This window comes from Bufo gargarizans, chromosome 9 (assembly GCF_014858855.1).
Source record: "Bufo gargarizans isolate SCDJY-AF-19 chromosome 9, ASM1485885v1, whole genome shotgun sequence".
In the NCBI taxonomy this organism is placed as follows: Eukaryota; Metazoa; Chordata; class Amphibia; order Anura; family Bufonidae; genus Bufo; species Bufo gargarizans.
The window spans coordinates 77,959,183-77,980,623 of NC_058088.1; the positions used below are offsets into that span (position 1 = coordinate 77,959,183).

The 21,441-nt window shown below is 44.8% G+C and overlaps 1 protein-coding gene across 3 annotated transcripts in view; it reads left to right on the forward strand.

The window, feature by feature from the left end:
- Window positions 1-21,441, forward strand: part of PASD1 (PAS domain containing repressor 1) — a 203,567-nt gene that overhangs the window by 128,104 nt on the left and 54,022 nt on the right. For all 3 annotated transcript variants that reach the window (XM_044305835.1, XM_044305832.1, XM_044305833.1), the window contains exons 2-5: window positions 1,665-1,718; window positions 7,517-7,573; window positions 16,388-16,542; window positions 16,898-16,989. In XM_044305835.1, the coding sequence (XP_044161770.1) occupies window positions 7,542-7,573; window positions 16,388-16,542; window positions 16,898-16,989 (279 nt within the window). In that variant the 5' untranslated portion in view covers window positions 1,665-1,718; window positions 7,517-7,541. The remainder of the gene's footprint in view (window positions 1-1,664; window positions 1,719-7,516; window positions 7,574-16,387; window positions 16,543-16,897; window positions 16,990-21,441) is intronic.

Consider the following 21,441-nt stretch of genomic DNA (forward strand, 5'->3'; position numbering starts at 1 on the left):
CACATGACCGTGCCGTGTTTTGCGGTTCGCAAACTGCCACGTCCGCAAGAGCCGGCACTGTACAGAAAGTGCCTATTCTTGTCCGCAATTGTGGACAAGAATAGGACATGCTCTATATTTGTTTGCGGGGCCATGGAACAACGGATGCGGCCCCACATCTTTTGCGGGGCCGCATTCCTATGGTCATGTGAATGAGCCCTTACAGATATTCTGATGAAACTTGTATATTGCAAGCTGGAGAGAACGATCTACTGTGGCCAGTTCAACATTATGATACTTCATTTTCAATGTTTTGTTCAGCTTGGATATTTTTTTCAAATGTATGTAGTGGTAGATTTCTATTTAAAGGGCTTCTGTCACAAAACATATTCTACCTTTTTCGAACCAGCACCTGGATCTGAATACTTATGTAATTGCATGTCAATAAAATTGAGTATAGCCAGTAAGCAAGTCAATAAAATGTATCCGTGTAGCGCCACCTGCTGTTTGTTCTTTTCCTTGTTTTTTGTCCATCTCGCTGAGGTGGTCACACGTGCTCAGTTTAATCTTCAACTACCATCAGCCATATGTTCTGTTAGGAGCTGTGGCAGTTACAGGCAGAGAGCTGAAGCAGAAAGGGCACACCCCTGAGAAAGGACTCACCCCCCTGAGCTGGTAGGCTGAAGATAATCTAGCAGAGCAATGTGAGCGACGAATGAGGAGATCTCTGGACCCATGTGTGGTACAGGGCTGGTTGTAGCTTTATTAGAAAGGTATCGTCATGTACTATATGATGTCTAATTTTAATTTTTTCCATCAATCATGGCATAACACCTTTAATGTCCAAAACCTGCAAGAGTCGCAACAGCTATGGAACAAAGCCCCAAAAGAGTTGAACGGGAAGGGAACATAATACCAAAGGAGCCCAGTCAAGGGGATTGTAAGCCCATTTACAAATTGGGGGCATCTCATTTCACTTCCCAACAGGCAGCGAGGGGTGTGATTAGTGAGTTCAGTTCCATAGCTTTAGTTTTATTAGGACTATACAATACAGTCTCACTCATATTTCTGAGTTGGATTTGAAGTCATTTCCTATGTTGACGCTACTATGTTAATTTCTACCATAACAAGAATACATCATTTACCAGTGTCTGTTTTTCGTGGGAAAGAGTTTTCAAGGTGAAATCCAGGGTGGAAATCTGCAGAATACACTGACATGCTGTGGCTTTAAAAACTGTACCAAAGGTCAATTCTGCCGAGGGATCCGCACTGATTTTTTTATGCAGCGTAAGCCTGTGAATGAGATTTAGTAAAATCTCATCCACTTTGCTGCTACTATAAATACAGCTCATTTTCCTCCCCCAGTACTACAGAGTATCTGCCCTCAGTTCCTGAATCGTCATGCGAATGTATGGGTAAAATAATGTGCACAGCATTGGTAATACACTGTATTCACATTGTAACCAAAGGGGTTAATAAAAGGGCACGCCAGCAAGGTCAACGATATATAATATATGCATAGAATGAAGTCTTGAGGATTCTATTTTTCAGATGTGGAGTAAACTTTTCCACTGATTGTGTAGTAATATGTTGTGCAATCACCGTACGTCAGGAACGTTAAGACAACCTGCAAAAAAATAAATGAATGTAATGTCATTGATTAGTATGCATTTTCTTTTCACCAGTGTACAAGAAGAAGCAGAATACGTTGTGTCCTCACTCACAAAGAACACTGATGTGTAAGTAGTACAATGTTTAATCTCAGGGGAACAAGTTCAGAAGCTTCTAAGAGCCCACACGTCAATTAAGAGACTCTCAAAGACCATTTACTATGTGCAGCGTGACAGGAGCACTGACTACGTTACTGCGATTGATTCATAAAAAAAGAAAACTAGGCTTAGGCCTTATGCACATGAATGTTGTGTGCCCGTGGCTGTATTGCAGCCCGCATACGGGGGGGGGTCCGCAATACACGGGCACCGGCCCGTGTGCACTCCGTATCCCGTGTGCACTTGGACGTTGCAATTTGCGGTCCCCAATGCACGGAACGGATGTACAACGTTTGTGTGCAAGAGGCCTTAGGATGTAGCCGGGCTCATGTGTTCTAAATGTGTCCGCAGCTATAACGCTGATTGCAGACATTTAACCTCTCAGATGTCATTGTCAATTATGACCACAGCATCTGAGAGACTTTGCCCGGGAGCACTGTGCTCCCAGGGCCCAGCTCCCCCAGATTCACTCATCAGAGGAGCCGTTCATTCACTGTGGTAGCCTCAAGGCTGCTAGAGCCTACCATGCTTTCTGCAGCTATGCTCCTATGGAGAGCCCTGCCTGTGACAGGGCTTCATAGGAACATAGCGATTCTCCTACCGACTGCAAAGATAATCCCCCCAAAAAATCTAAAAGTCATACACACTCCAAAATGGTATCAATAAAAACTACAAATCTTCCAGCAAAAAAATGAGTCCTCACACAGCTCCATAGATTCAACTATAAAAAAAAATTATGGGGTCAGGATATGACGATGCAGATCAAGAAAAACAAAAATTACAAAATATAACATATCCTGCAAAAAACAAGTCCTCATATGGCTATGTGAATGGAAAAATAAAAAAAAATTAAGGCTCCAGGAAGGCAGGGAGTAAAAATTAAAATGCAAAAAATTTAAAATTGCCCAGTAAAGTGGAAGTAGTTTTTTCTATTTTATTCAAAGTAACACAAAACCTACAAATGAGTGCTGTACGTACACAGGAAATATCATTAGCTCCACTAATGTGTCACTATGCAGGATTTTCTGCATGATCCTGACCAAAACATTCTTGTAGAAATCCTGCAGAGATCATTTTCTGTGCCTGTAAAATTGATAGCCTGGAGAATAGGTCATCAATATGAGATCAGTGGGGCTCCTGCTCCAGGGCTGAAGGATGTACAGTGAGGAACAGAAGTATTTGAACACCCTGTGATTTTGCAAGTTCTCCCACTTCTAGAGGGGTCTGAAATTCACATTGTAGGTGCATTCCCACTCTGAGAGACAGAATAAAAAAAAAAAAAATAAGAGAATAACATTGTATGATTTTTAAAGAATGTATTTGTCTTGCACTGCTGAACATAAGTATTTGAACACCTGAGAAAATCAGTGTTAATATTTGGTACAAAAGCCTTTGTTTGCAATTACAGAGGTCAAACGTTTCCTGTAGTTCTTGACCAGGTTTGCACACACTGCAACAGGGATTTTGGCCCACTCCTCCACACAGATCTCCTCTAGATCTGTCAGGTTTTAGGGCTGTCGCTGAGCAACATGGAGTTTCAGCTCCCTCCAAAGATGTTCTATTGGATTTAGGTCTGGAGACTGGCTAGGCCACTCCAGAACCTTGATATGCTTCTTACGGAGCCACTCCTTGGTTATCCTGGCTGTGTGCTTCGGGTCATTGTCATAATGGAAGACCCAGTCACAACCTAGCTTCAATGCTCTGACTGAGGGAAGAAGGTTGTTGCTCAAAATCTCACAATAAATGGCCCCATTCATCCTCTCCTTAATACAGTGCGGTTGTCCTGTCCCCTTCGCAGAAAAGCACCCCCAAAGCATGAGGTTACCACCCCCATGATTCACAGAAGGGATGGTGTTCTTGGGATGCAACTCATTCTTCTTTTTCCTCCAAACACGACGAGTGAAGTTTAGACCAAAAAGTTCTACTTTGGTCTCATCTGACCACATGACTTTCTCCCATGTCCAGGGGCGTACCTAGAGCATTTGGCACCCGGGGCGAACCCTTTGTTTGCCCCCCCCCCCCCTCCAAGAAAGTTAAGAAAACATGCACAAACTTTTTTCAATGTTTACTATAATATTTACAGTATTACAAATTACACCCCCTCCCTCCCCACCTTAATTACACCCCCTCCCTTAATAACACCCCCCCCTTAATTACACCCCCTCCCTCCCCACCTTAATTACACCCCCCCCCCCTTAATTACACCCCCTCTCTTCTCCCCTTAATTACACCTCCTCCCTTAATTACACCCCCCCTTAATTACACCCCCTCCCTCCCCACCTTAATTACACCCACTCCCTTAATTACACCCCCCCCCTTAATTACACACTCCCCCCCTTAATTACACCCCCTCCCTACCCACCTTAATTACACCCCCCCCTTAATTACACACCCTCTGTTCTCCCCTTAATTACACCTCCTCCCTTAATTACACCCCCTCCCTCCCCACCTTAATTACACCCCCTCCCTTAATTACACCCCCCCTTAATTACACACTCCCCCCTTAATTACACCCCCTCCCTCCCAACCTTACCCCTCCCTTAATTACACACACACATCCCTTAATTACACCCGCCCCCCTTAATTACAAACCCCCTCTTAATTACGCACACACACACCCCTTAATTACACAATTATTTACTCACATTTTGATGATGCCTCAGGCTCCGTCCGACCGCTGGTAATGGATCCTTCCGCTTCTTTAAAAGATCCGTGAAGGCGGCGCGGCGTCAGCGTCGTGACGTCATGTTGCGCGCCGCCGCAATAATCCTTCCACAGAAGCCGGCGCCTGGCGGAGTCGCGTCGCGGTGCCGCAGTGGATGGAGGGGTGACTCCGTCATGGCACCCCCCTTGCCCCCCCCTTGGTACGCCACTGCCCATGTCTCCTCTGGATCATCCAGATGGTCATTGGCAAACTTCAGACGGGCCTGGACATGAGATGACTTGAGCAGGGGAATGCAATGCATGATTTGAAACCATGACAGTGTAGTGTTCTACCGACAGTGACCTTTGGAACTGTGGTCCCAGCTCTCTTCATGTCATTGACGAGCTCCTCCCTTGTATTTCTGGGCTGACAATCGTCTTCAGCCTCTTCCATTTTCTAACAATTGCTCCAACAGTTGATCTATTTTCACCAAGCGGTTTGGCAATTTCCCCGTGGCCCTTTCCAGCCTTGTGGAGGTCCACAATTTTGTCTCTGGTGTCTTTTGGCAGCTCTTTGGTTTTGCCCATGGTAGTAGTTGGTGTGTAACTGACTGTGGGGTGGACAGGTGTCTTTAATGAGTGGAGTAGAGGTGGACCTTTTAAAGGCACAGTAACAGGTCTTTGAGAGACAGAATTCTTGCTGTTTCTCAGGTGTGGAAATACTTATGTTTAGCAGTGCAAGACAAATAAATTCTTAAAAAATCATACAATGTGATTTCCTGATTTTTTATTTATTTATTCTGTCTCTCAGAGTGGGAATGCACCTACAATGTGAATTTCAGACCACTCCATGATTTCTAAGTGGGAGAACTTGCAAAATCGCAGGGTGTTCAAATACTTCTGTTCCTCACTGTATGGCCTCATGCACACGACCGTTGTGGGCATCCGTGGCCGTTGTGCCGTTTTCAGTTTTTTTTCACGGACCCATTGACTTTCAATGGGTCTGTGGAAAAATCGGAAAATGCACCGTTTTGCAGCCACATCCGTGATCCGTGTTTCCTGTCCGTCCAAAAAATAGGACCTGTCCTATTTTTTGGACGGACAGCGGTTAACGGACCCATTCAAGTCAATGGGTCCGTGAAAGAACACGGATGCACACAAGATTGGCATCCGCGTCCGTGGCCATAGGTTACTTTCATACAGACGGATCCGAAGATCCGTCTGCATAAAAGCTTTTTCAGAGCTTGTTCTTTCAGTTCCGACAGTATATTCTAACACAGAGGCGTTCCCATAGTGATGGGGACGCTTCTAGTTAGAATATACTACGAACTGTGTACATGACTGCCCCCTGCTGCCTGGCAGCACCCGATCTCTTGCAGGGGGCTGTGATCCGTACAATTAACGGCACCTGAGGGGTTAATTGTGCTGATCACAGCCCCCTGTAAGAGATCGGGTGCTGCCAGGCAGCAGGGGGCAGTCATGTACACAGTTCGTAGTATATTCTAACTAGAAGCGTCCCCATCACTATGGGAACGCCTCTGTGTTAGAATATACTGTCGGATCTGAGTTTCACAATCTAACTCATATCCGACAGTATATTCTAACATAGAGGCGTTCCCATGGTGATGGGGACGCTTCAAGTTAAAATATACCATCGGATTGGAGAAAACTCCGATCTGATTGTATAATAGGGACTCCTGACTTTACACTGAAAGTCAATGGGGGCGGAACCGTTTGCAATTGCACCATATTGTGTCAACGTCAAACGGATCTGTCCCCATTGACTTGCATTGTAAGTCAGGACGGATCCGTTTGGGTCCGCACGGCCAGGCGGACACCAAAACAATTTTTTCTTCATGTACGTGGACCCTCCAAAAATCAAGGAAGACCCATGGAAGAAAAAACGGACACCGATCACGGACCTACGGACCCCGTTTTTGAGGACCTTAAAAAAAAACGGTTGTGTGCATGAGGCCTATGTAGCTGTGCCTGTTCAGCAGTGCTGAGGCTTCTGCAGCCAGCTGTTTGATGGGAACAGCAGGTGTCAGCCCCCCACTGATCTGATATTGTTGAAATGTCCTAAGAATAGGTCATCTATTGAAGTCCTGGAAAAGCCCTTTCATTTAAGAGGGGTTGCTTCACTTCAGCAAATGGCATTTATCATGTAGACAAAGTTAATACAAGACACTTACTAATGTATTGTGATTGTCCATATTGCCTCTTTTGCAGGCTTGATTCATTTCTCCATCACATTATACACCGCTCGTTTGCAGGGGTTATGACCACCCTGCAATCCAGCAGCAGTGGTCTTGCTTGCACACTATAGAGAAAAGAACAGACTTCTCTGGCGAGAGAGGACCTTGGGACTACTCAGAGGCTGGCGCCTTTTCCTGTAGTGTGCAAGCACGACCACCGCTGCTGGATTGCAGGGTGGTCGTAACCCCCAGAATTGAGCAGTGTATAATGTGATGGAAAAGTGAATCCAGACAGCAAAGGAGGCAATATGGACAATCACAATACATTAGTAAGTGCCTGGTATTAACTTTCTTTACATGATAAACGTCATTTACTGAAGTGAGACAACCCCTTTAATATAGTGTATTTGCTTAGATTTGTGTGTTTAGAATGAAATATTGACCATCTTGGTTTGACCCTATCACTCATTCACAGTGGTTCTCCATCCAAAAGCTGAGTCATGGCTGACAGTGTCATTGTGGGAATAAAATGTTTCAAGCAACCAGTGTGTCTCAGATTATAGGTCTGTGCTTGTCCCTAAACCATCAGCCATCAATAAGCATGGCATAGCACAAACACAGGCTGAGAGAGGCAAAACACTACTAAAATGATACGACAAGTAAAATCAACATAAAAAGTAAAAATGTATGTGTATCTGGCTTAGGCTAGTAGAGCCTGTGGGTCATGTAATACGAGGGTTCTGCTGCAGGAGCAGATGTTCCGATGATACCCTATTACTCAGCAACGATTCCGGAAGGAACAGACACAGCTGCGTTTGTAACGTCAATGTTTATTTACACATTAGCTGCAAATTTATATCGACTTTTGTTTTAGGTCTTAAACTCAATTTTCAATAATTGCATTTACCGATGCCTTATTTTCCCCTCTAGAATCCTGTGTTGTCTAAACGAGCTGATGGATGAAGATGAGAAAGACAGAGCAAAGAGGTATGTGAGTCCACAGGAAGGTTTTTATAGGTAGTAGTACAGATTTCTATTATTTTATTTATATGTATAGCTATATTCAGGGCCGTCTCGAGGACGGCGATACAGATGACTATGGAATGGTCAATGGAAGCGCTCATCTCCCAGTGCCCTGCCGCCGCCCCCCACTTGTCACCAGGGCTGCGCCACCTGGGGCCATCACCTTACTTTGCCTAATTGGCGGTGTGGCCCTGCTAGCTCCCCCCGGAATTTTGCGCCCGGGGCAACGGCCCCCCTCATGTTACGCCACTGGCCAGTGGGGTTCAAGAGGCAGCTTCCTTGGGACCCGGCAGCTGCCCGTTTTTCCCCTCGTTAAAGATGGCCCTGGCTATATTAATAAAATAAAATATATGTCAAAAGGCAATTTAACATAAAAAAGTAAACATTTACACATAATCTAGAAAAAAAAAGTTGCCTCATTCTAAGCGCTCATGTACACGAACGTTGTTTGGTTCTGAGGAGTATTTTTCACTACAATGGGCCTGCAAAACACTCCATGTGCTGTCTGCGCCCATTCTTCCTATCCGTGGGGCCGGGAAAAAAATATAGAACATGTCCTATTCTTGTCCGTTTTGCCAACAAGAATAGGCATTTCTATTATGGGCGACCCGTTCCGTTCTGCAAATTGCGGAACCCACATGGGCGGCATCCGTGCTTTGCAGATCCACAATTTGCGGGGCTGCAAAACACGGCGCTGTTGTGTGCATGAGCCCTAAATCAGTTTACTTGAGCTAGAGTCACACTTTGGGCAACATGGTGCTTAGTGGTTACCATTGTTGCCTTTCAAATTTGGGGTCCTGTATCTAAAACCAACCAGGGGCTACATCCGCACAGAGTTTGCATGTTCTCCTTGTGATGCCAATCTATGTACAAAGCTGTGGCATATGTCGCTGCTAAAAAGTCCATGTTAGCATGGACATCAGGTGTTTCGAGTATTTCTGCTCTTACTCATAGTCAGTTTTCTGGACCTTCTATCACTTTGTCTGCATGATTAAAGGGATTGTCTCACCACAGACATTGGTGGAATATCACTAGGATATGTCATCAATGTCAGATACCCACTGGTACCCACTCCTATCTCCAGAACAGGACCCCCAATGTTAACGCAGGGCAACCACGCATGCCCTGCTACCCTCCGAGCACTGGCTCAGCTATTTCCTGCAGTCCCATAGAGATTAGGGATGAGCGAATTGACTTTGGATAAAACATCAGAAGTCGATTTGCATAAAACTGATTTGCAGGAGCTCCATACAGTATTAGAATGTATTGGCTCCGATGAGCCGAAGTTATTGCTTCGCGAAGTCTTGCAAGACTTCGGGTAATAACTTAGAAATTAATTTGTACTGTAAAAAAAACAGTACCCGAGTTCGGGAAATGTTTTTTTAGAGTACATATTAATTTCTGAAGTTATTACCCGAAGTCTTGCAAGACTTCGCAAAGCAATAACTTCGGCTCATCGGAGCCAATACATTCTAATACTGTACAGAGCTCCTGCTCCGTACAGTATTGGAACAAAGTTTTATGCTAATTTTTTTGCGAATTAAGTTTTATGCGAATGAAACATCCGAAGTCGATTCGCTCATCCCTAATAGAGATGAATGGAGCAGTGGCTACTCTTGAGCCTTGCGCTCTCAATTTGCTCTCTTTAATATGGAATTCTCCTGGAAAAACCTCAGTGCCGCTACACTGGAGTTTCACTTTTTTACAAAATACATGTCTGAACAAGTCCTCCATAAAATGTCTTCAATCAGCACAAGATATGAATATTCTTTAAACATTTTGAAATAATCGTGTAAAATACCATAATCGTGAACACACTGTCATTAATTAGTCATCAAGGCAAGCTCAGAGTAATTATCAATGAGATCATCTTTAATTATGTTTCACATTGTCTTGATATGGCACAGACGTGTGAAACGTCAAGTAGGATGTGGCTGATTTCTGGAAATCAAATTACATGGGGAGATACCCTTTCTGATGTACTATAGGTATATACATTGAATACCGTCTGTAATAGAACAGCCTCTGCGCAGAAAGTAGACCGGCTACATGGTGCTCCTTAAGCCAAGTCTACAAACATTTCTGGCAGTCTACAATTTGCCACATATTGTCATTAAAGGGGTTGTTTAGTGCAAAGATATTGATGACTCTCCTAATGACAGGTCATCAATATCAGATTGGCGGGGGCACGACCCCCGCACCCCCTTGCCGATCAGCTGTTTGAAGGGGTAGTGGTGCTTTAAAATGACCTGTAGCAGCAGCACAATATATTTACTTGCTTCACTTGAATTGGACGAGCAGCTGCAATTATATTGCATTGTCACTACAAGTGAGACGATGCACCACTACCGCTACCCCTGCAAACAGGGGCGTTGCTAGGTTAAAACATTCGAGGCCTGGGCCCCTGATGTTTTGTCCCAGGCCCCCAATGTACTGCCTGCCTGCTAGATCCAGCTGTATTGCCATCCTCAGGATCTAATGCCCTGCAAGAGCTGAAGGACCTGTGATGACGTCACAGGTCATGTGATCAGTGCTAAATGCAGTAGGTGAAAAGGACCTGCGATGATGTCACCATCATGTGACCAGTGCACTAGGAGAGGACGGCTGAGCAGTGAAGAGAAGTCCTGGGAAGAAGCTGTGGTGAGGTCTGCTACATGAGGAGAGGTAAGTGAAGGGGTAGATTACTCAGTGTGAAAGGCAGAGTAATGTTGGGAGTTGTAGGTATTTAACTAGGAATGTATGTTAGGGCTGAAGGGAGGGAAGTTATTTACATGGGACAGTGGGGTGTATTGATGTTATTTGCATGGGACTGAAAGTTGAGGGAGTGATGTTATTTATATGGGAATGCATGTTGGAGGTGGCTGGGGCAGGGGGATGTTATTTACATGGGACTATATGTTGAAGGCGGCTGTGGGAGGGAGTGATATCATTTACATGGGACTGAATGTTGAGGGGTAATGTAATTTACATGGGACTGCATGTTGGAGGTGGCTGGGGAGGGGGTGATTTTATTTACATGGGCCTGTATGTTGAAAGTGACTGGGGGAGGAAGTGATGTTATTTACATGGGACTGAATATTGAGGGGGTAATGTTATTTACATGGGACTGTATGTTGAAGGCAGCTGGGGAGGGGTTTATGTTCTTTACATGAGACTGTATGTTAAAGGTGGTTGGGGAGGGGGTAATGTTATTTACGTGGGACTGTATATTGAGGGGGGCAGGAGATATGGTGTGATGTTATTTACATGGGACTGTATTTTAGAGGGGGCTGTAGATAGAAAGAGATGCTATTTACATGGGACTGTATATTGGAGGGGGCTGGAGAGATGGTGTGATGGTATTTACATGGCACTCTATGGCGGAGAAGGGAAATAATGTTATTTACATGGGACTGTATGATGGAGGGGCTGAGGAATTATAATTTTTGAGGACAGTAAACGGAGGAATATAACTACAGGGGGCACTGCAGGGGGGCATTATAAATACTGGGAGGGCTTCAGGGCGAGCATTATAACAGTAGGGGGCGATATAAATACTGGGGCACTTCAGGGTGACCATTATAACAGTAGGGGGCCTTATAAATACTGGGGGCACTATGGGGACATTTTAAATCCAGAAGACATTAGGAATTCTTATTACTACTGGGGGCTCTATAGGAGGGACTTATAGATCCGCATTATTTCTACTAAGGGCACTGTGGGGGTCTTATTACTACTGAGGGGTCAGTAGATAGCTTTATTACCACGGGGGGGGGACAATAGGGGGGCCTTATTTCTACTAGGGGCTCTGTAAGGGCATTATTAATACTGGAGGGCTCTTCAATTAATGGGGGCACTCTTGGGGAGCATTATCACAGTTGGGGGCACTGTAGGGGCAGTATTACTAATGAGGGCATTCTAGAAGGGAATTATTATTGGTGGGACTATGAGGAGCACTATTACTATGGGGGGGGCAGAAAAATGAGGAAGCTAAGATGTCTGTATGTCACACTCTGTAGAGACGAGGCGCGGCTGAGAGAAGTGTCCGGACCGAATGGAGAAGATGACAGAGAAGATCTACATCAGAGGAGACGTCACCTAGGAGAAACTGGATGTGAGAGGTATATGCTGCGCTATAGCGGGCTTAGGGGTCAGTTGGTCGATTTAGAGAATTGGGCCATATGCATTGGGGCTTGGGCCCCAGATCTTTTGAGACCATAGCAATGCCCCTGCCTGCAAACAACTGATCGGCGGGGGTGCCAGGAGTCGGAATGAGGACCTAGCCTGAGGATAGGTCATCAATATCTTTGCACTGGACAATCCCTTTAAACACTCTATAGCCTGTTGACTGATTGTAGGAAAGCCAAATTTAGTTTTTCTCAAGACTACCCTATTGCCAAGTACCCCTACCAATCTGATTGGATAGGAGATAACTATTACCTACCAGAATACACCTTTAAAGGGTTTCTGTCATCAGAAAAATGGGTATTAACCTGGCTGACATTAGCGATGTGCTAATGTCAGCTGAACATAACTATATTAGTCCCATGTCACTATGTGCCGCCGTTATTTAGAAAAAGCGAACTTTTATAATATGCAAATGAGCCTCTAGGAGCGGGGTAAAGGGGGGTGTTGCCCCTGCTCCTAGAAGCTCCGTTCGCTTACCTCTTTCCACGCCCTTCAACACTTGATTGACAGGGCCAGGCCAGCGTTGGTCTCCCGGGATATCTCACGCCTGCGCTGTCCCGTTCAGTATTCGTCACAGGTGCAGTGAGGGAAGGATGTTCGCCGGCAGCCGGCTTACTCACTGTGACGTATTCAGCGCAGGCGCAGTGAGGAAGCCAGATGTCGGCGAACGTCCTTCCCTCACTGCGCATGCGCCGAATACTAAACGGGATCGCGAACGTAAGCGAACGTAAGCGAACGAAGCCTCTAGGAGCCGGTGCAACGCCCCCCTTTTCCCAGCTCCTAGAGGCTCATTTGCATATTATAAAAGTTTGTTTTTCTAAATAACGGTGGCACATGGTGAGATGGCACTAATATAGTTATGTTCAGCTGACATTAGCACATCGCTAATGTCAGCCAGGTTAATACCCATTTTTCTGATTACAGAAACCCTTTGGCCCCTTTCACACGGGCGAGTATTCCATGGTTATAAGGGAAAATAATAGCATTCTGAATATAGAATGCATAGTAAAATAGCGCTGGAGGGGTTAAAAAAATATATATATATTAACTCACCTTAGTCCACTTGATCGCGTAGCCCGGCATCTCTTCTGTCTCCTTTGCTGAACAGGACCTGTGGTGACGTCACTCCGGTCATCACGTTCCATCACATGATCTTTTACCATGGTGATGGATCATGTGATGGATCATGTGATGACCGGAGTGACGTCACCACAGGTCCTGTTCCTGCAATGAATGCTCACCACAGGTCCTGTTCCTGCAATGAATGCTCACCACAGGTCCTGTTCAGCAAAGGAGACAGAAGAGATGCCAAGCTACGAGATTAAGTGGTCTAAGGTGAGCTAAATTATTTTATTTATTTTTTTAACCCCTCCAGTGCTATTTTACTATGCATTCTGAATGCTATTATTTTCCATTATAACCATGTTATAAGGGAAAATAATACAATCTACAGAACACCGATCCCAGACTCAAACTTCTGTGAAGAAGTTCGGGTTTGGGTACCAAACATGTGCGATTTTTCTCATGCGAGTGCAAAACGCATTACAATGTTTTGCACTTGTGCAGAAAAATCGCGGTTGTTCCTGCAACGCACCTGCACATTTTCCCGCAACGCCCGTGTGAAAGAGGCCTTTAAGTTCCCAGTCTGCCCCTGCCTACTGCTTGCAAAATGAATCTAGATATGAAGATATGAATATAAGGCAATATCGTTTTGGGTGATCTGTCAGACTCAGAGCATCATCTTTTCTCTGACTTTCCTCCCATCAGATGGAATCATGTCTCTAGTTTAGGCCAGTAGGCTTACATTTGAGAATATTGCATTATGCTTCCATGTTTTACAAGGGACTATGTATGTATGTCAGACGGTGGTTCTGCGCTCTGGCTGTTCTGGCTTTATACAGTCAGGATTTTGATCAATCAAGATGAATTGTGGAAATACTGATGACTAACGCTGGAGCTATGCAGGCCTCTACAGTCATTAGATGTAGCTCCCGCAAAGCAGACCCGCTGGTTGCAATGATACGCACTTACAGAAATCCACAGGACTCAGATTGAAGTCCCTGTTTTCAGATCACATTTTTCTGTGATATGAGGGGTGATTAAGAGAAAGTGGAGATCTACATGGAATATCTTGTTATATTGCTTCCAAAGTCAACTTTTACACATTCTGGTCCTTGAATGATGCTACCAGGAGATGATGAAGGGACAAACCTGAATAAAGGTCACCTGTAAGCAGATTTGCAGTGGTAAAACTGTGCGCTTGGCAGCTGAAGGCATCTGTGTTGGTCTCATGTTCATATGTGTCCTCATATGAACTATGAGGTTTTCACTGCCTGGTCCTGTCAATCACAGTGCAGAGGGTGCGGCAGTTGCAGAGAGAGCTGAGCCCCGTTGCTCCTAGAAGCTCATTTGCATATAATAAAAACATTATTTTCTCAGCAATGCAGGCACATAAGAACATGGGACCAACACAGATGTCTTCAGCTGCCAAGCGCACAGACAACAGGTCAGCGAGTTTCATAGGGACAAATCTGCTGATAGATGCCCTTCAAAGCAATCCTCTTGCACAGGAAAAACAATTTCACATTAACTGGGGAGTGAACAGAAGACTTGCCTGGTGTCCTCCTTTTCATCTTCTCAGCTGCAGATTCTCTACCGCCCAGGCTCCTATCCTGCCATCAGACTACCTGGTGCACATTGTGCATTTGATGGTCCAAGTCTCTTCGTGCTGTCCTTGAATTGGAAATCACTGCTCACGTGAACAGCTCTGGCCAGTCCAAGGGCAGAGATAGACAAGCCGTGTGCATCGGGCAATCTGAGAAGAAGTGAGGCCATCTTCTATGAGGAGCCAGGAAATAGTTGGATATTCAGCTGAAAGTATGAGGCAGACGGCAACATGGAAGCATTCTGTGTTTTCCTCGGCCACGCCTCATGCAAACGACCGTATGTATTCTGCAGTCCACAAAAGGCGGATCCGCAAAATACGGCTGACGTTCATGTGACGTCTGTGTTTTTACCTCATCAGGTTGGAGGAGCACATTGACTTAAGTGGGTCTGTGGCCCGCATTTTTCCAGAACGGAAATGCGGAAAGCACACGGATCATCTTTGTGCTTTCTGCATCCGTATGTCTGATTCACAAAGACAAGAACTTGTCCTATACTGGGCTGCAAAATGTGGACCACAGACTGAAGTCAATGTGGGTCTGACTACCGATCTGCTGTTTTCTTGGGGGATTGCCGGCAATGTTATTTTTGTAGAGTTTATTATATCCCTTAAGGGTCCATTCACACGTCCGTGGAATGCGTCCGCATCCGTTCCGCAATATCCGGAAAGGGTGCGGACCCATTCATTCTCAATGGCGCAGGAATGGATGTGGAGAGCACACTATGTGCTCTCCGCATCTGCATTTCTGGAGCGCGGCTCCGAACTTCCGGGCCGCAGTTTAGTAAAAAAAATAGAACATGTCCTATTCTTGTCCACAATTGCGGACAGGAATAGGCAGTTCTATGGGGGTGCCGGCCGAGTGTATTGCGGATTCACAATTTTCGGATCCGCAATACACTACGGACGTGTGAATGGTCCCTAAAAGAGTGAGAAAAATATGGTCTTTGGTCATAGTATATATTGCAGCAGTCTTGTTTTTCAGTCCCCGAAAGTTCACTACAAACAGAAGTGGCCTGTGCTTATCAGAATTAGGCCTCTTGACCACAACCGTATGCCCTCCGAGATATACGGTCATATGATCATATGACTGCGGGACAATAGTCCCGGGGGCGGCCAGATATCCACAGCATCATTGTAATCTATGATGCTGTGCGCTCCCGTGCACACGATCAATGCCGCTCCGGGGGACATATGGCCCGCTCACAGACCGTATATCTCGGAGGGCATATGGTCGTGGACAAGAGGCCTTAAAAAGATGCACTCCTGTGCCGTTTCAGGCTATATGCACACAATGCATGTTATGCACATTTTTTTGTCCGGATTTTCAGGCGGAAAATCCACAACATAATACAGTACCAGCAAAGTTAATGAGATTCTCCAACTTTCATGTACACGGCATGTTTTTTTTTTTTTTTTTTATGGATGGTAACGGACCTGTGGTGCAGTTTTGAAAGCCGCAGCATGTCAGTTTGTGTGGATTTTCAGTGCAGATTTCACCCTTTCCATTGCAAATCTTGGGCAAATCGGCCTCAAAATCAATGACGAAATCCGCAAGTAAAAGTGTGGATTTTGGTGCAGAAATACAGCAAAATCCTCATGAAAATCCACATGGAAAATCTTCATGAACTACACCGTTGTGTGCATATACCCTTAGGAGCATTCCTGAAGGTCCTGCAATTTAGGAATCAAACGTTGAGAGATATAGTCAGGGGTGCACCACCAATGAGGCCAGGTGAGGCGATCGCCTCAGGCAGCACCAGGTAGGGGCAAGAGGGGGGCAGCGGAAAGGATATGGGCATGCAGCAGAAAGGCTAGGTGCACCCCTGGAGATAGTCCTAGCCTTGTACTGGCCATAAAGCCCAGATTTATCATTTTTTGTGATACAACAAAGAGTTCTGCTGTTTTAAGGCCTAAACCAGACTTTACATTGTTTGGCTTCATTTTAGGGCTTCACGGAATAAATCTGAAAAGAAGAGAAGAGACCAATTTAATGTTCTCATTAAGGAGCTGTGTACAATGCTGCATGGTCATGGACACCCCCTCAAGATGGACAAGTCCACCATTCTCCAAAGAACTATTGATTTCTTACAGAAACAGAAAGGTATCCTCTAATGCTGGGTTACGGTATGGTGTAGGGCTGCGTCCACATGTCTGTCAGAAATGATCCGGCTGTCTGATCCAGCATACAGTAAATGCTGCTGCATGCAGTGGTATTTGCCAGCTGGACAACCTGCCATTTATGCCAAAAAGCAGCCGTATCATCTCCGAACCTCATTACGGTCAATAGGGATCCGGTGGTGAACTAGGGAATCCGGCAGTGATGGACCTGGTGATCTCCAGCAGGCTTTTCTCTGCCGGAAACGTTCCCCGGAGATGTGAACGGGGCCTAAGGTGTTGTAGTTAGTGTCGGTGTCATATGAATTCATATATGAACAATGTATGTGTCTCTGCCTTAGAAATCACAGCACAGACAGAAGCCTCTGAGATCAGACAGGACTGGAAACCTTCTTTTCTTAGTAATGAAGAGTTCACCCAGTTGATGTTAGAGGTAAGACTTTTCAACCATTTATAAAGCTTATCGTTGTATTCTGACACATGTCCACCAGGAGGACGACTTGTCTGTAGTAAATGGAGGCCCCCGCGGTTATTCGCTATAGAGGGCAGTGTCACGTATTGGGATATAAAATCTGAGGGGATGTCTGACTTCAGCAAATGACATTCATCATATAGAGAAAGTAATGTATTGTGATTGTCCATATTGCCTCCTTTGCTGGTTTGATTCATTTTCCCACCACATTATACCCTGCTCGTTTCCAGCAGGTATAGCCACCATTGCAGCGCAGATATGAGGTGGACGGGAGCAGCTGCCGTTCCTATGCAGGGGGTCTCGCTTTTTCCTACAGTATGCCAGCACGGCCACCACTGAAGCTAGATTGCAGGGTGGTCGTATGTAGGCCCTTGAGACAAGCAGTGTATAATGTGATAGAAAAATGAATCAAGCCAGCAAAGGAGGCAATATGGACAATCACAATACATTAGTAAGTGTCTTGTATTAACTTTATCTACATGATAAATGTCATTTGCTGAAGTGAGAGGACCCCTTTGAGAAAAGATCAGTAAACTCTCCTGACCGATCTGTATAGTAAATAATCTTAGTCCTCCAAGCCCACATATAACAGATCAGCCAGTTTCATAGGTACACATCTGCTGACAGATGCCCTTTCAAACATATGCCAGGAGAGTTGACAGGTCATCTTTAAAGGGATTTTGCCAGCTAGTTTTATCATATAGAGCTCCTTACAGGGCTGTGCTGGCATCAGCCTCAATTTACGAACTGCGCATGCGCTTGCTGTCCTGGGCAAGATTACGGCGCTTGAACTGTGTGATGTTGGGGAAGCAGGGAGGGGAGTTGGAGGGTGCGGGCCGCTGTTGGGCTCCTTCACAATGGGCGGTGCTGGGCTCCTGAAACTGTGGTTACAGCCCTTACTGACCTACTTACAAAATAGTTTTTGTAACTAAACTAAAGCATCCCTAACTATGGCGCAGCACATGTAAAGGGCTCTAAATGCTATAGCTAGATGACAGAATCCCTTTTAGTCCTTGGGAAGTTATGCTGTACAATGGCCTACTGTTACTTGGGTGATAGCCAACATCACTTGGGCCAAGGTTACCAACCAAAATTTTTCTTCTTTCTGGACAACTTGCCCCAAAATCACGGGCATACAACATTTTTTACAGACAAATTGGAAAAGCATAATGAATAATAAAGATTATAAGTAACACATGTCTAGAGCTCAATATACTGATAATAACTCATTACCAGCATTTACTGTGAGCTGTAAAATAATCTAGTCAAGTACAACCAGCCTCAAAAAAATTCACAGACACGTCAATATTTTTTCACGAACAGAGGAAAAAAGTTGCCTATTTTTACAGACTGTCCAGAAATTTCTGAACGGTTGGAAACCCTGATGGTATGTTTTCAGGTGACATGATTTTGTTGGGTTAGATGGTACTAATTTCTTATAATTCTATGCATACTGGTATTTGAAAATTCAATTTGAAAATGAACAATGCAGGCGAACAGGTAAGTATTACAGAAAATAACATGGATATAGCTTGTGAAATAGTACCAAGAAAGTGCCTTAACTGATCCATGACCATGCACAAAAACAGGACATAACTATAACCCATAATCCCCGGCATGTCAATTGTGTTATATGTTTCTTGTGGGGGCATCATCCCCTGAGGAACCCTTCAATGGAGGAAACACGTTGGGACACCTGGAGGGAAAGCTTTAGTGTCCTCCAACTCCTTTCTTAGACAATGTTATCTTGCAGGCCGGTATAGAGTCCCCTAACAGGAACTTTTGGTATTATACGACTGCACCTTATGTTGGGGATTATGGGTTATATTTATGTCCTGTTTTTGTGTATGTTGATGAATTAGTAAAAAGGGCGATTTCTTTTTGTTGCAATTTTTTAAATAAAATGTCTTCTGCGTAATAAAAAAACAAAAAGTTAAATTTCTCAGAAGTTTGGGGGCGTTGCATTTAGTTTTCTGCATTGCCTGGGAGTTTCTGACACATGCATACTGGCAAACTAGGTGGGGCAAGGGGGCCTATATTAAATTTTACTATAGGGATTTATGAGATTTGTGTACGCCCCTGGCCAGCAGTAAAGCAGTCACAGCTATTTTCTTCTGTTCATAAAAACCCTGTTTAGAAAATTAGTCGCTGAACTAAAATGTAAATGAATACGTGAGCCCGAGAAACACAGGTTGGTAGCATCCTCCTTTCTTTCTGTATTAGCAGACTGGATCTGCCGCCTGTGTAACCAATTTGCATGCATTAGAAATCAGTGCCAGCTCTTCTGTAGTCATCAGGCTAATTTATTCTGTGAAACAATGAATGCTGCTCCGCACATAATCCCTCCTTTTTTCTGTTTTTCCACTTGGGCAAGTGGAGGCATAGTATGTCAAGAGTAAATGCTTGTTTTCTCTGAAGAAGGGAGTGGGCAGAGCTGGCATCAGTAATTCAGCAATTATAATGGTAATAGCGTAAGCATTTGGAGAAGCTGTTCCACAGGCACCGCTTGCCTGAAGGGTAATACAGGCTTGGCACCACTCTAGGAAGGAGGAAGGAAATAGAGAGAGGGATCGATAATGAGCATGGCTGAGGATAACAGCACTGTGTGCCCAGGTCAGCTCCGTGTCTCTTGGAAGATGACCAGGTCAGACATGCCAGCTCCATGTAATCTTTATGGCTGGTTCATAAACTATCAAATAATCCTCAAGTATTCGTAGATTACTTTCTAGCAACATCCAAAATGGATTAACTAATATCTGGTAAGACACCGCCTTTATCTAACCTGCGCTAGAACATGACAGAACCTTTACAGTGGATGATAGTATACGAGTACTTATGCCAAGTTAGACTCTGGTATGGCACAGCTGGCAGTGTATCAGTTTTTATAATTGTAAGGCCTCTTGCACACGACCGTGGTTTGGTTCCGCATCCGAGTCGCATTTTTTGCGGCTCGGGTGCGGACAAGTCACTTTAATTAAGCCGCAAAAGATGCGGACAGCACTCCGTGTGTTGTCCGCATCCAATGCTCCGTTCCGTAGGCTCCGCAAAAATTATAGATCATGTCCTATTCTTATCCGTTTTGCAGACAAGAATAAGCATTTCTATAATGGGCCGTATGTTCCGTTCTGCAAATTGCAGAAGGCACACGGGCAGCATCCGTGTTTTGCGGATCCGCAATTTGCGGACCGCAAAACACGGCACGTTCGTGTGCAAGAGGCTTAACACAAACATGTCAATCTGGGAGAGCCCTTCATAGGGTGTTAATAACAGCAGCAGGTGGTAGCAAAAATTGGAGGAGCATGGAGGAGTCATACCAAGCTCATTCCATAAATACAGCACCAGGACCAAGCATGATACATATATACAGCACCAGAACCTGGCTCATTCCATACATACAGCACCAAAACCAAGCACAGTACATATATACAGCACCAGAACCTGGCTCATTCCATATATACAGCACCAGAACCAAGCACAGTACATATATACAGCACAAGAACCAAGCTCATTACATAATTACAGCACCAGAACCTGGATCATTCCATAAATACAGCACCAGAACCTGGCTCATTCTATAAATACAGCACCAGAAACTGGCTCATTCTATAAATACAGCACCAGAACCTGGCTCATTCTATAAATACAGCACCAGAAACTGGCTCATTCTATAAATACAGCACCAGAACCAAGCACAGTACATATATACAGCACAAAAACCAAGCTCATTACATAATTACAGCATCAAAACCTGGCTCATTCCATAAATACGTATATAGAGACCACGGCACTCGATTCGGTCCACACGGACCTTGATCACGGCCTTAATGCAGGAGATCAGAGGCATCGGGAGGACCTCCCGATGCCTCTGATCTCCTGCATTAAGGCCGTGATCAAGGTCCGTGTGGACCGAAACGTTGGCCACTTGCAATTATAAAAGATCCTATTTGGGATGGACGATAAATAAATGAATTAACCTTTAAATATATCGAGTGCCGTGGTCTCTATATACATATTCTGACTGACCTCTTCCACTGAGCACCGACAACAACAAATAAGGGGTGCCATCCACTATAACCATTCCATAAATACAGCACCAGAACCAAGCATGATACATATATACAGCATGAGAACCTGGCTCATTCCATATATACAGCACCAGAACCAAGCACAGTACATAAAAACAGCACAATAAATATATAAAGCACGAGAACCAAGCTCATTACATAATTACAGCACCAGAACCAAGCACAGTACATATATACAGCACAAGAACCAAGCTCATTCCATAGATGCTGTGAAAACAAAAGAAAGAGGGGGTGCTTCCTGTGTGATATCCTCAGAAGGGTACGGACAAGGCCGCCGTTGGAGGTACCCTACCTAGTGGTGTTGTGCAGGTCTAGGCACAACACTAGG